At 49.7% G+C, this 14838-nt stretch overlaps 1 protein-coding gene across 50 annotated transcripts; it reads right to left on the bottom strand.

Annotated features, from left to right (window-relative positions):
- Window positions 1-1522: 1522 nt before the first annotated feature.
- Window positions 1523-14414, bottom strand: LOC101865518 (methyl-CpG-binding domain protein 1). Of its 50 annotated transcripts, none has more exons than XM_005586713.5 (18): window positions 14294-14414; window positions 12808-12942; window positions 9739-9853; window positions 9481-9647; window positions 9311-9393; window positions 9024-9064; window positions 8516-8662; window positions 8284-8412; window positions 8054-8128; window positions 7813-7929; window positions 7661-7729; window positions 6848-7015; window positions 6226-6525; window positions 5995-6132; window positions 5486-5617; window positions 5339-5400; window positions 4125-4196; window positions 1523-2477 (listed from the first exon to the last, which is right to left on the bottom strand). In XM_005586713.5, exons 2-17 carry the CDS (start codon window positions 12915-12917, stop codon window positions 4157-4159), a joined length of 1893 nt encoding a protein of 630 aa, XP_005586770.1. In that variant the 5' UTR covers window positions 12918-12942; window positions 14294-14414; the 3' UTR covers window positions 1523-2477; window positions 4125-4156. The 50 variants fall into 50 exon arrangements, with proteins under 50 accessions (XP_005586770.1, XP_065389894.1, XP_015295435.1 ...); XM_065533822.2 differs by having other exon boundaries at window positions 6848-7012; XM_015439949.4 differs by having other exon boundaries at window positions 1523-4196.
- Window positions 14415-14838: the final 424 nt, after the last annotated feature.

The following is a 14838-nucleotide window of genomic DNA, read 5'->3' as shown; positions in this document are numbered from 1 at the left end:
AGCTAAGGCAAAGCTCAGGGAGCCTAAGTGCCTTGTCAAACCAAATAACCAGTAATAATAATAATAATAAAGGCTGTTAATAATAAAATCTTCCTGTTTGCCATCGGCAGAAACCAGGGCTTAGACTCAGGATATCCTAGGATGGGGACAGATCAGATGGACTAATGGGGCAGTGGCACGACCTGGTGGGGCATAATTAAGAGTCTGAGGGTCACAGTGGAAGGATCAGGATGTGGATCAGAAGTCCAGTAACTGGTTTCTGAGAATCAGGATCCAGGCAGAACAGGAAACACAAATCAGGGAACCAGGACGGACCTGCAGCACAGGTAGTAACCACAGTTGCATTTCCAGTCAAGAGTAAGGTGGTGATACCTAAAAGCCAATTAAGAATGACACTCTGGTACTCCCAAAGTGGGGGTGAGCATAGAACACTTGAGCACATGCAACAAATCAGTACCTACGTCAAACTGACGTATAATAAGTACAACTAATGTGTATACCCTCCTTAAGGACACAATTTACTGCAAATTAGCATTCCTTAATCATATGCAAACCACCCACTTCGGCTTTTGTATATGGTACGTTTCTAAATATGAATTCCATTTCCTGAATTGCTGGTTCAGCTTTTCAGCCACGAAATGTCTTTCTTCTCTTTTAATCATCTTTTAATAATTCTGTCATTTTGTGTTCAATTGCAGTTCAGTAAAACACTCATTTGCATTTACTAAGAGTTTACGTGGCCTGGAACAGAAAAGAAACAAATTAGGTGGTCGTCTCGGTTTCCTGGAGTGTCCAGAGGGGCGGTTCTTTGATCTTCGAGTTCAACGGGCCCCGGGACCGCCCATTGGTCTGGGCGGAACCTCCCCCACCACACCTCCGGGAAGGCGGCAACGAAAACGCGTTGGGCCCGGAGCAGGGCTTGGGAAAATCGGCGGCGATTCGGGGCCGCCCGCTGGGGATTCCCAAGGTTGTGCAGCCCAAAAGGCCTGGTCACAATTTCTGAGGCGATGGGGTAAACCGACCCTTGGCGACACCCGGCTGCACTCGAACGTCCTAGGTCGTCGAGCCCCGCCCTCACCCTGGGCGAGCTCCGAAATTTAACCCTGGGTCGGTTTTGCCTGTTTTACCACTATTTGAAGAGGGGCACTCAGCTTCCCTCTGGCCCTAGCCCAGGTACTGGGGTTTGCGCCGGGCGGATGCCACGCCCCAGGGCGGCCAGGCCACTGGTGATGGGTGACGGGCGGTGCCTCCAGGGTCCCAGTGGTTCCCCGACCGGGAACTACGGGCTTTCTCGCCTCGGCGCCCCCTGGCGGGCCCACCAGCAGGTTGACGGTGTCCGGCCAGTGCTGAGCACCGAGAGCCTCAGCCTTCAGTGAACCCCCCGCGCTCCGGCGGCCTAGGGAAGTGAATCTCAGGGTCCTTGGAAAGAAGTGACCTTGATCTTCCCACCCACTATCCCAGTTTCTCAGAGGCAGTCAACACTGTTCCCACCAAACCACTCCCAAAAGAAACACTGAGCATGTAAGTGGGACAATAAAAATTTAAAAATAATTTTAAAATAGAACAGCTTAGAGATAGAAACTAAATTATTTCCAATTCCTACTGTGCCCCAAACAAGGTTCACAAAAGGGCTGTCCTCCCAATAATTTTCTGAATTCTATATATTCAGCATTAAATTCCATGATAAAGTTGGAAATCCATTCACCATTTGTAATACATATTGATGCATTTAATAAAATTGCATGGGCCGTATCTTTTGCATTTCTGTATCCTAGTATTAAGTACAGTGCCTACCACAGGCCTGGTTCTCAATACTTGAATGACACAAAAATAGCCAGGACCAGCAAGTTTTTTCTGGGTGGGCTTCATAGAATCTCTGCACTTGCTGGAATCACCATGAAATTCATGGTCTTCAGCTTTGCATTTTCAGCAACATGGTTATATTGAGTTATCCTCAGGTGAGTAGTGAGACCCTTGGGAGCGGATTCATGGTAGGGCGGCTTTGTAATGTGTCACCTTGGTGAGGCTGTTTCCCAGAACTCTCTTCCAGTAAGATGGGCCACAAGAGACATTTTGCTTGATAACTGGAGGGCAGAAGTGAAGCAGCAGCATATTGTTTTTACACTTGGAAGGCTGGTGCTGGGGCACCAGGCGCTGTTGCAGTTCACACATTGTCATGTATCTGCTGGATCACCTCGTTGGTGTGGGCAGCAGCCAGGCCTGCAGCTGCTCCACCTTCCCCAGGATCATCTCTTCAGCTTCTCTAATTCCTGGGCCAGATGCATATTTAACTCTGTGAGGAAGGGCACCAGCTTCTTCTGCAGGACACCCACATCATCGAAGCTGGAGGTGGTGAGAGACTGACATGGGTTCCAGGCCATCCTCGTGGGTTCCAGCTCGTGCTCGTGGGCTCCACTGTGTCCTCGGTCTCCCACAGTTTACATCCATCTTCCCTTCCCGAGTGCCTGCCCTGCAGACTTCAAGCTCCAGCATTAGATGCAAAGATAACAGCCTTACAGAGACTGTTTAACCAGCTCCCACAATGGCATGCGGTCAGATCTCTATAATAAATCCCTTAAAGTACATATATACATAATCTTTATCTTAGTGGTTCTGCTCTTCTGATTGTACCCTAACATACATGGTAGGCAGAAGCTTAACTCATGAGTCTAAATGTCAATCAAATAAATTTCATATAGTTCATTGTCAAAATTACCAGAATACTGGGGTTGGGTGGTTGGTTCCTGGGGGAAACAAAGCAGTATCAGTCTATCCAGTCTTGACTAGGGCTGAACTAGTTAGGGTGGAATAAAGGAAGGGGTGGCGAAGGTGGCAGAGGCTGGACTGTATGATAGAACTGGGAAATGGCTCATCCATGTCTGAATTACTTAAAGCTGCAGGGCTGGGACTAGGGTAAGGCAAGGGAGGCACGTAGGATACAAAGTTTAAGGAGGCACTCACTCAGTCCTGGCCCTGTAAAGCTGGCTAACAAATTACAGGTCTAATCTTTTTGGCACTTTATGAATGAAGAATTGGAAAGAGTGAGGTAGGGCTGAGCCAAGACTGGCCCTTGGGCAGGACTCGAAGCAGGAATTCAGCCTCCTAGAAGACATTTGGGCTGAGGGCAGGAGCCAAGCACAAAGGTCATCAGAGGGCAGGAGATGCACGTTGTCAGGAAAGATGAGCCAGGCTGGCAGCTTTAGTTACAAAGACTGCTCTAGCTGAAGAGGGGGAGTCAGGGTAACAAGCAAAATGGACAGCAGCCAGTGGGGAGATATATCCTGTAGGGTTTGAGGAATCCTATGCAGCACCTGGGGTCTGCAGGAAACCCAGTTTCTGTATGAACAGATGTTCTGACAAGGTGACCCCATCTACATCGAGTCTTGGCACTTTCTAAACCATGCTAGAGACAGGAATGTAAGGGATTTATTATAGTACTTATAGTAATCTGTGTTTTGAAGGTCACCAAAAACTCCTATTAGTGCATACAGGATTACAGGTTACAGTTTAGTGGCTTAAAGAACAAGGGCTTTAAAAGCTGGGTTTCATTCTAGGCTCTACTAACACCAGCTGTTCGACATTGGACAAATTAATGAGTCTCAGTTTTCCCATTCACAAAAATGGGCAAAATCAATGTCTTCCCAAAAAGATTATTCTAAGGATTAAATAAACTGGGTCCACAGAGGAACACACCAAATAGCAGTTCCTTTCCTTATTTATTCAATTACATTTTCAATTGCTGTCTCCCTGAGGAAGTATGTAGAGACACTGCCAGGTCTCATCCAGAAGCCACTTACAATTATTCATGAACATGGCTTGTTTAGGTTGTTTTGTGGTGGTTTTAATTATATTACCTTTCCCCATCCCAGCTCCCCCACCCTTAAAATCCAACTTCTTATACTCAGGCTCTTGGGGAGGAGAAGATGCACCAACTTTCTACTCTTTCTCTTCCTTTCCCGCTTACTTCTTCTAGAAGCTCAAAGTACTGTTAGGCCTGCTCCTCTGGTTTCGTGGTAGGTTTTTCCTCCTAGGGTTGATTCACACACAAGCCCTGGCAACCAATCTAGGGTCCAGCCCCTAGTAGATCAGTGTTGTCTCTCATAAAGCCAGTCTGCAAATATCACCTTGAATCCTACAGTCTGTAGAAGCCTCCAGTCTACTGCTTTCTAGCTCCAGGTTTTTTAAGGTCTTTGGACCTAGGGAAGAGGGAGCAGGTCTGTATGTTGAATGAGGTTTGCTATATGCGAAATGGAGCATTACAAAACCATTTCCTAGTATTCTGTGTCCTCCATCCACTTCCCCTTAATTATACCTTTATCTTTTTTTATATCTTCTAAAAACTACCATTATAGACAGCTTGTCCATAGTCAGATAATAAGCTCCCTGAAGGTAGGTATCCTGTGTCTCCTGACACAGGATATAAGCTTTGCAGGGCTCATTGTCCTCAATGCTGTGCACCCAGCAGGAACTCAATCAAGACTTCTGTAATTGGCCAAGCATAGATGAAAGGGTTTCCAGCCTGGTGGGCTAGTTTGTAGGAGCAAAGGAATCCACGTGCTTGGCCAATAGTTTACATTGCCAGTGTCTGGGGCTCTATGCAGGGTCTGTCAACATTCTATAGGAGTCAGCGTTCCCCTGCCCTCCCAACCATTCTAGTCCTTACAGGCATCTACCCTTTGTCCTATGCCAGGACTATAGGGACAGTTCTGCATGGCATCTGAAGTTAATAACCTCAATAGGCTCAGGAAAGGCTCAAGAGATCCAGCCCAAGCCCCTCCACAGAGGCAGCTCCAGGAAGTACAGGGCAACCAGAGATCACGCAACTACGTGTGAACCCGGCTCACAAAGCCAGCTCGGAACCCAGATCTCCTGCCCATCCCACTGCCCAGGCAAGCCCAGCACCATTTCTCTGATATACATTGCTCAATGTCAGGCAACAGCCCACCCAGAAGTCTCCTGGAGACTCCAAAGGCCTTCAAGACTCCAAATGATTATTCTCTGAACAAGAATTTATATATTAAAGCTGACCCTTATAGATATTTCTTAGCAAAATAGGGACCAGACTCCCTATCTTTTTCTTTCAAATTTCATGATAGAGTGTCAAGTCTTCCCCCTACCCCCAAAGGAGAGTCCTAACCTGGAATGCTATTGGGCTGGATCTCCGGAGAAATCTCTATGGTCCTACACACATGCCCCTCATTAATTGTGATCAGCATAGTGGGTATGGGCCTTTACCTCCCACCACACCATGCCAAACTGCTGGCTATACTTTCAAAACTCAGGGCCCACATCTGGCCAACACCCCCTCCTTCCCCACCCCTCACTGTGTGGGGCACACCTTGGCAACCAGACCGCTGTATCTCTGAAGCGGGTTCCACCCAGGCTGAAAATCTCCGTGATCTAGAGAAGAATTAACACCATAGGTCAATGTGGTTGTTGGGGCTATGGCAGGGTCAGGGCAGGGTGGGGCATCCCCAGCACTGACCACGGGTGTGCCAGCCCCTCCTGCCTCTTCTTCTGGGGCCAATTTGGAGGCAGAGTCATCCTTGTTCTCCTCCTTGTCCTCCTCAGGGTCAGGTGGCTCTTGCTTCACAGATGGCAGGCCTGGGTCTACTGCCTGGGAGAAGTAGGAAACAGGCAGCCATTAGAAGGGCAGAGTTAGCCCGAGGAAAGTCTCTATCAGCCAACCCCTCGCTGTGCTGACAAATCCTACCTTCCATCACATTTCAACACAGAAAGGCCATCTCTGCCTATAAACCTTTCCCATTCCCATTCCTCACTGACCTCCGTTTTTCTGTTAGCTGGACAGCAAAGCGGGCAAAGCTAATTGCCTGCGGGAGGTAGGGTGTCTGTTAGACAGGCGGGGTAATTCTGCAGAAAGGTTGCAATCAGCACATCTATTGCTCTGCTTAAGAGAACCATCATGGCTCATCATCACTCTGCTTACAGACCAGCCTGCTACGGCATCAACAGAACATCCATCACTGCCCCCACCTTGCTAGGGCAGCCAGGCACCAATACGGGAGAAGTCAGGACAGCTGTGCCTGGTGTCCACTCGTCCTGGGTATCCGCCTTCTCTTGCTTCACCTGGGGTAAGGCCACAACCCAACTCAGGCCAGAGCACTGGGCCTCCTGCGTGAGGGAGGATTGCAGCAGACTTGGTCTCAGCTCCCTGGCATGAGGCTGGGTGGGGCTGGGAAGGGAAGGACAGGGTGGGGCCCTCACCTGCAACAGGGCTTCTGTGGAAGCTGCAACAGGGCCTGGCACCTGCACAGGACTGCTTGCGCCCTCCCGTAAAAACACAAGGTCAGTGCCAGGCGGAGGCAGCACAAAGCCACCACCTGCTTCCTGCTTCGTTGGAGCCTGGGTATGGTCTGGTTGGGCTGTGCGTGTAGCCAAGGTGGGCTTCAAGGTAGGCCCAAGATGGTGACGTCGGGCAGAGCTGGGCCTCTTTCGACGATGGTAAGGTGGGGGCGATCCTGCCCCATCCTCAGACTCTGACCAGACACTGGGCAGCAGCCGCTTCTATGAGGAAAGATAGGGTGCTATGGCTACCTGGTGTCCTGACCAGTCACATCCACCCTGCCCGGCTCCACATGCCTGCTAATCTCCCATCGGTCCCAGCATGGAATCTGCTTACGTATGAGCCCTTCGTCATTGAGCCTGCTAGTCTCCTATTAGCAACACCAATGCCACCTAGACTCATTAAGCCAAGCACAATGTCTGTTAATCCTCAACCAAAGCTACTGCGCCACCCACCCACCTACCAAGCCTGCCCACCACTCCCAGGCACTGGGGCGCCTGGCCCAACCTATCCCGGCCACCTGACCCTTCCTGCCCCACCCACCATGGCAAACTGCAGGCATTGGCGCCAACGACACTTCTGGCGCTTCTGGTTGCTGCCCCCGAATTTGGGCTTGTCGCAGCAGAAGTCGCAGCGGCCACAGTCCATCCGCCGTAGGCAGGCTGCACAGGCCCCGCACTTGCGGTTCTGCCGGCGGTTCGTGTAGGGCTGCTGGGGTGGGGGGAATGGGTGGTGCTGTCAACTAGGACTAGGAGAGGCCATCCTCAACGCCTATTCCAGTGCTGGTCCTGGTGCTCCTCTAGCCCCATAAGAAGGAGCTACTTGCATACTAGTCTCAGCCTCCTGACTCCCAGCTAGTCACTCCTCAGCACTTGCTAGTTCAACATTGGCCACTATCGCTGTGCCAGCTGGCCCTCGATACCATTAGGACTGTGGCTGCTCCACTACAATATCCAGTGCTGTATTTCCTAGGCCACCACTGGCTACCAAGAAAATGTCTCTAACCCCCATTTCCAGCAACATTTTGATAACTCTCTATTAGCTCCCATCACTGTGCCTACTCTGTCTGCTCATCCTGTGTGAACCCCAGTCATTGTGCTAGCTGCTCCTCTGTCAATCCCATCACTGTGTCGATTAGTCCTGCATCAGCCACCAGAGTGTTGATACATGTGACATGAGGCACTGTCATTGCACCTGCTGACCCTGTATTAGTCCTCCATTATCTACTCATCCCATCCTAGGACCCATTATTGTGCCTTGCTGTTCCCCAATAGGCTCATTCCAGCATCTGCTTCTTTGAAGTTAACCAAGCGTCCTGAGAGTCTAGGCTTATCCAGGTAGGGTAGGGCCACTCACTAGCTCGTCCTCGTCTACACAGTAATAGATGAATTCGGCAGGTGGCGAGGGGGCCAGGGCTCTGGGGTGCTGTAGAGGCAAATGGGGTGGGGTCAGGGCAGGTACTGGGTAAGGTCAGGGTTGTGCCTTCCCTCCACCCACTGGGGCCTCACCGGCTCTGTGGGCTCTGGGGACTGTGATGGGGAAGGTGGAGGCAGTGGCTGGGCTCCGGGGCGCCTCCTGGCAGCCATCTTGGAGTCACAGCCTCCCTTGCGGCGGGCATGTTTACCCTGGGAAAGACCAGAAAGGGTGGTTTCAGCTTGGTGGCACCAGGCAGACACAGGAACTCCCCACTCCCTAAGTGCAGAAAGCATGCATGGGACAGGCAGACAGAGGGTGGCATGAGGCACTCACAGTTGGGGGAGCCACAGCCAGGGGAGTGCGTCGCTGACATCTCTGATGACGGCGACGCAGGCGGTGAGCAAGGTGCTGGCAGACAGGGGCAGGCAGACGGGGCCAGAAAGGTGAGCGTGGGGTTAGGCAGAAAAGAAAGACATAAGGTAGGCAAGGCCAGGTTGAAAGGAAGCAGAGGCAGCCACGATTTTAACAGCAGAGTGAGCTCTGCTCCCTCCAGCCCGACTCACCCGTAGGCAACGTCGCTGGACACATTTCCACTGGCGCCTGAGACCAGGGCGGGGAGGGCGAAGGCAGATGGGACAACGGCCACAGTCCTCTTGGGTCTGACAGCCCCGGCATACTCCACACCCTCGGCTCTGTTGGAGGGGATGTGGGAGCAGAGGCATGAAGCATGGGGCCAAGCCCACGAGGGCCAGGGGCCGAGGTGAGCCTTGGGCTCTTTCCACTTGCCCAACTCACCCTTTCCACAATCCGGAGGCAGCGTCTCCGTTCACACTTGCAGAACAGCCCCGATGCCACATCATGGGGCAGCTGCAGGAGGCACGTGGAGCAGGCCCCACAGTCTTCTGTTACCTGGCAGGCTGCACACTCCCCACAGCCCACACGCTGCCAGGAATGGTAGGGACGAGATCACGGGCCTGCTCCAGAAGCACTGGTCCTCCCATGTCTACTGACCCTACATCAGCTCCCATCACCGGGACTTCTAGTCGCCCATAAGCCTCATCACTGAGGCCATTAGTATGTCTACTGGTCCCTTGCTAACTTCATCACTGTGTCTACTGACGCACTAATGGTAACGGGAATTAATTAACCCATTGATTCTCATTACTGTGTTTGCTGACCTATGGAGAGCACCCTATAAAATGACTTCATCCTGTGGACCTATCATCATCCCTTAGGACTCTACCAGCTCAATCACATCCTGCTCCCACTGCAGAGGTGTGAAGAGAAAGCAGGTTGTGCTTACCTTAAACATTCTCTGTTCTCGGTTGAAGGCAATTCTCTGTGCTGTGGGGAGGAAGAGAGAAGAAGAAAAGTGGAAAGAAAGCAACAGACATCTGACTGATTCACTCACTGCCTGTGCCCTGACTTCCACTATTCAACCTCTACCCATGCCTGCTATCTCCAGTATCCAACCTCCAACCATGCCAGTAGCCTCTGTCCTGACATCTACATTCAACCCCCAGCCTAGCATGACACTGAACCTGCTCCAGCTCCTATCTCCCGATGCCCCATCCTCTGGGGGTCACTCACCTCGACAGTCTTTGCACAATGTTTTGAGCCGCTGCCTTTGGGTGCCATCCCCTGAGAAGCTGATTCCACAGTTCTCACAGCATCTGGGATGGGAAAGGCAGGTGAGGGGCTCCAAGAGCACCCCCAATCACAACCCTCACCCATCTGGCTCACCTCAAACCAACACTCACCCAGGAGCAGGGAATGAAGCTGGGGCTGTGTCAGTGTCAGCCTTGGTCTCGTCCCTTGGGGCCTCCTTCCTGACCTCACCACTCTGGGGTCCAACCTGACGTTTCCGAGTCTTGGCTGGCTTTGAAGGCTTCTTTCGCTTCTTGCTGGCAACAGCCACAGGATGGGCCTGGAAAGTAAGGGAAGGAGGCATATGGGTCAGTGGGTGGGTGCTGAGTGGCACAGCCACCCCTACCTAGGCATCTCACATTGTGAAGTACCTTGGGGGCTGGATAGCACAAGATGCCTTGTTTGAAGTCGAAGAGGGTGAGATCACACGCAGGGCCCAGGTATCGAGTCAGCTCAACTTTGCTTCGGATCCTGTCTCCTGTGGGGCTAGGGATGGGCCATGATGGGTTAGCACCCAGGTGGAGCCAATGTCATTTCACCCACACAACCTTCCGACAGGGCTGGCAGGATACAGGAGGCAGCCTGGAATTGGCCTGTGAGCCCTGCCCAGCCCCACCTCAACTAACCTTGAAAACATAAAAAATTAATATAAATACCAACACAAATACAAACATCAGAAACAATACAAATGTAAACAGACATATATTTATGACATATAATACTAGTAATACTGCAACTATTTCACGTAAGTAAAAATAGACACAAATAGAAACACAAATATATTAAATAACATATAAATATGTTAGCACTGGCCAGGTGCGATGGCTCACACTTGTAATCCCAGCACCTTGGGAGGCCAAGGCGGGCGGATCACGAGGTCAGGAGATCAAGAACATCCTGGCTAACATGGTGAAACCCCATCTCTACTAAAAATACAAAAAAAAATTAGCCACGCATGGCGGCGAGTGCCTGTAGTCCCAGCTACTCGGGAGGCTGAGGCAGGAGAATGGCTTGAACCCGGGAGGCGGAGTTTGCAGTGAGCCGAGATTGCACCACTGTACTCCAGCCTGGGCGACAGAGCGAGACTCTGTCTCAAAATATAAATAAATAAATAAATAAGTTAGCATTATGTACCCAGTATATAATCAAGCAAAGAAAACAACACAAATATGTTTTAAAAACACACAAACAAATACAACTACACACAAATTAAAGTATAAGTAATTGATTTTGGGACCCCCGGTTTCTTGCATTTCTGTACGCCCTGCAAGAGAGACACCGATTATTCTTTTTGATACACTATCTTTCCAAGGATGTTTGTAAAGCAAACAACCTTGGAAGATAAGAGATAGGGTCTCCTTCCATAGTAAAAAGAAAGCATACTTAGTGTCCTAACGTTATTAAAAAAACTTGATTCTCTAAGCTCAGGGTTCTTTTCCTATAATAATACAACCCTCTTCATGTCATGCTGTAGGAATTGGGATTCAGGAAACTGGCACAAAAATAGTAATACAGTAATTCCCCCTCTCGTCAGGGTATACATCCCAAGTTCCCCAGTGGATGCCTGAAACCGTGGATAGTACCAAACCCTAATGTAATATGTACTGTGTTTTTTTCTACCTGATAACTGAGATGGTTACTAAGCGACTAACAGGCAGGTTATGTATAGAACATGGATATGGATATGGATATGGATATGGACAAAGAGATGATTCACCTCCTGAGCAGGACTGAGCAGGATGGTGTGAGATTTCATCACGCCACTCAAAACGGCACACAATTCAAAACTAATGAATTGTTTATTTCTAAAATTTTCCATTTAATATTTTTGGATGGTGGTTGACTGTAGGTAACTAAAGCTGTGGAAAATGAAATTGCAGATAAGGGGGAGACTTATTCTGGATCCTGCAACTGTTATAATAAACTGTCTTTGACCTGTAACCCAGGAGTCTTACCTCTCCTACCAACATCTACAAAATTCTGACAAATTCACTATTATCTTGTCCTAAGAATGAAATCTCAGATCCTTTGTAGTTCCTGACAACTGCACTTTTAAGTTTTGAAAGTTTTATACGAGTACATAAATATGTGAATAAATTATAACTAAATACAAACAAAAAGTAATTTGTAATTTGATATTTACCTGGAAAACTGCAACTTAGATTTAAAAAATCAGAACGAATATAGAAACATAATAATTAATGTAGCCTAAACACATGTAAATGCTTATAAACATCTATGCTGATTCTCATTAGTTATGGTAGATATGTTCTACAAAGTTGCCATGAACATTGAATACAAAACCATTGCTCCTAGAGGAAATACAGGGTTAGGTTCCTGAGAGCATCTGAATTTCTGTTTTGTGCGTGTTTCTGTTTAAATACACATTACTTAATATATATTTTTTACAAATGATTATTTGCATGGTCTTTGAATGACTCAAACCAGGGGCTTTGGAGGCCATATGTGTTCTGTAGGTTTGTTTGCCAATATTTTTGTTTAACAAGCCAATCCCATTGGCATTGAAAACCACTCTTCTACACAACCCCTTTCCTATAAAACACTTAAAAGGTATTTTTAAAACTCTTCGGAAGACTCCTGATCGGGAGAACCTGCATTGCATGCAAGTTTAACATTTTTCATGCCATGTTGCCTTTTGAAATGTGCAAGTCAGCCAGCACTAGCTGATACAACCTTAATATTTTCCTAACCCAGGGTAACGTGACTTTGGCTTTCCTCAACAATGCTGTCCACTATGCTTTATTGATCGTCATTTCATGAATCCACCAACGTAGCTGCTTTCTCATCTCTTCCATAGCTTCAAGACTATAAATGCTTTCTGTATTTTCTGAAGCAGCCTTGTGCACATATTGGCAAATTTCCTTCTTTTTCTGGTTGTACCATAATTCTGATGCATAACATTGAACTTACAGCCAACAGCATTGTAACTCAGATAACCAACAAGGTTTATCTGCCTTGTATTTTCTCCGTAAGGCACGACATGGCCTTCTCACACTCAGAACACTAAACAGCACCTCAGCACTACGCTTGAGGACTATTTTAAAAAGCAAAATCACCAACAAAACATACAAAAATTAGAAAAATGTGACACTAAACAGACCACGAAAAGGTCACTTGTTTACGGTATTAAAGCTGAAATAAAAAGGGCTCCTTCAGTCTCAGCTAGAAACACATGCATTGAGTGACAGTTTTTCACTGCTCTGTGCATGTCCTTCAATAATCACAAATGCACTGTGAGTAGTGACTTTTAAGTTACAAATACTGTATTAAGTAGGTGAAATTGCAAACACAAAATCCGCTAATAACGATTAACTGTTTGTGCATAATTTAAACTCCATCCATAAATTTAACCGCACTATTTGATTTTACCCTAATGAGGCTCTACCCCACCCCCACTCTGCCCACAACCCACCCAGTACCTCTGGTAATAGGTGTCTGAGCGTCCACAGGTGGCCCCTGACTTGCGAAAGACTTCACGGCGCTTCCAGCCAGGGCCCAGGGCCGGGCAGTCCAGCCAGTCCTCAGCCATGGAGGCCACAGAAAGCAGCAGTAGCCTGAAAGGGGGTTGAGGGGATGAGGGAAACTGAGGCTCTAGGAAGGGACAAAATGTGCCCCAGGCCACACAAATCACTGGTATCCATTAGTGCTTGCCCAAGACCTAGGACCTGCCGCAGGCAACCAGCCCATATATGGAGAAGAAACCCCTCATATTCTCACCCCATTCTTTCCTATTCTGGGCCTAGGAGATCCTCATTCCTCAACCCAAGGATCCCTGTTTATTATTCTTAGTGTCCTAATCCCCTACTCCTCTCTATCCTCAGACTGACAGCCCATCATTTCTCCTCACTGCCAATTCAGAAACTTTTCATCTTCCCCCCTCATTCCTCCCTGTCACTGACCTAAGGGCCTCTATCCCTCTATTTTATCACCACAAGACCCCCATACTTCCCATCCTCAGCCCCAAAGGGCCCCATTTCTCTTGCCCTCACTACTTGGCTTCAGTAGTCTCTCATTCCCCCCTTCCCCGACCCAGGAGTTCCTAATTTCCTTCCTTCAGTGTTTTAACCATTCCATTCCGTCTCTGCCTGATGTCCTCTTATCTTGCTACCTCAGTGTTACAACCTCGACTTCCTCTGCGAGACACAACTGCTCCAACCCATGACCCGAACAGCCCCTCATCTTTTCCATTTCTCACACACTGGAAGCCTCCCATGCCTCCCCTTCCTCAGCCAAGAGCTCCCCCCTTACTTTTCTTCTCCTTCAATGTTCTGGCCCACAATTTCTCCCCAGTCTCAGCCCCCAAACCTTCCTGTTTCTCTCCTCTACATCCAAAAAGTTCCCCACTTCTCCCTCTCACTGTTCTCATTCTCCATTCCTCCCTTATCCTGAGAGACCCTAATTTCTCCCCTCAGCATTCCGAACCCTCCCCCATTCTCTGTTCTTGTCCTGGGATCATGCCATCCCTAACTGTCAGCGTTCTGATCCCCTACTGCTCCTCGTCCTCTATATGGGGCCTCCCATTCCTCCCTTTCAGCATTCCAACGCCTCCATTTCTCCTGTCATCAGCCTGAGGGCCCCTCATTTCTCCCGCTCGGAGTTCTGAACCCCCATTTCTCTCTCAACTTCAGATGCCCTGATGTCTCCCTTTAGCGTTCTGATCTCCACCATTCCTCTCCGTCCTCGTCCCAGGATCCCGACACTCCTACCTGTCAGAGTTCTGAGCTCCATTCCTTCCTGTCCTCAGCCTAAATTCCCCTGTTTCTCCTCGTCAGTATTCCGACGCCGCCATTCCTCCCCCTCATCGGCCTGAGGGCCCTTGATTCCTCCCCGTCAGCGTTCTCAGCCACAATTCCTTCCTATCCTCCGCCTGAGCACTCTCCACGTCCAGCCCCAAGGCTGTCTCACCAGTTTGGCACCAGGCTGGTATCTTCCGCCACTCTAGGCCCGTGGACCCATGGCTAGGGTCCCTCCTGCGCCTCCCGCCTCGCCCTCCTCCCCTTCTTCCTCCTCCGCGGCCGCCTCCTCTGAAGCGGTAGCTGTCGCCTCCGCGGCTGTTCGTTGCTCCCGGAACCGGAAGTCCGCTGCCTTCCTCTCGGGCTCCGCCTCTGGCTAAGCACCTGCGCGCTATTGCCTCGACGTCGCGTGCCCTTAATAGGGAGGCTCCCGCGCCTGCGGGCTGGCGCTCTGCAGCGGGGCGCGCGCCCCCCGGCCGAAAACCAGTTGCATCTGCGTGCTGACGTTCAACGACAGCTCGTGCCCCATCGAAGGAGGGACCTGCAGTCGGGGCTGTGCTCGCTGACCATCTAGCTTGCGCATGCGCTCTCCAGTCTCAAACTGAAGGGAAGTCGTCGGGGAGGGCTTGCGCCTGCGCCCTCCCTTCCCTCCCGCGGTCTCCGAGGCGGATACCCACAGCGGCGAGGAAGCTGCTTCGCGCCTGCGCACTCCCTGAC

Source organism: Macaca fascicularis, chromosome 18, assembly GCF_037993035.2.
Source record: "Macaca fascicularis isolate 582-1 chromosome 18, T2T-MFA8v1.1".
In the NCBI taxonomy this organism is placed as follows: domain Eukaryota; kingdom Metazoa; phylum Chordata; class Mammalia; order Primates; family Cercopithecidae; genus Macaca; species Macaca fascicularis.
Note: the sequence above shows the minus strand (reverse complement) of the source record. Positions and strands in the feature narration are given on the sequence as shown.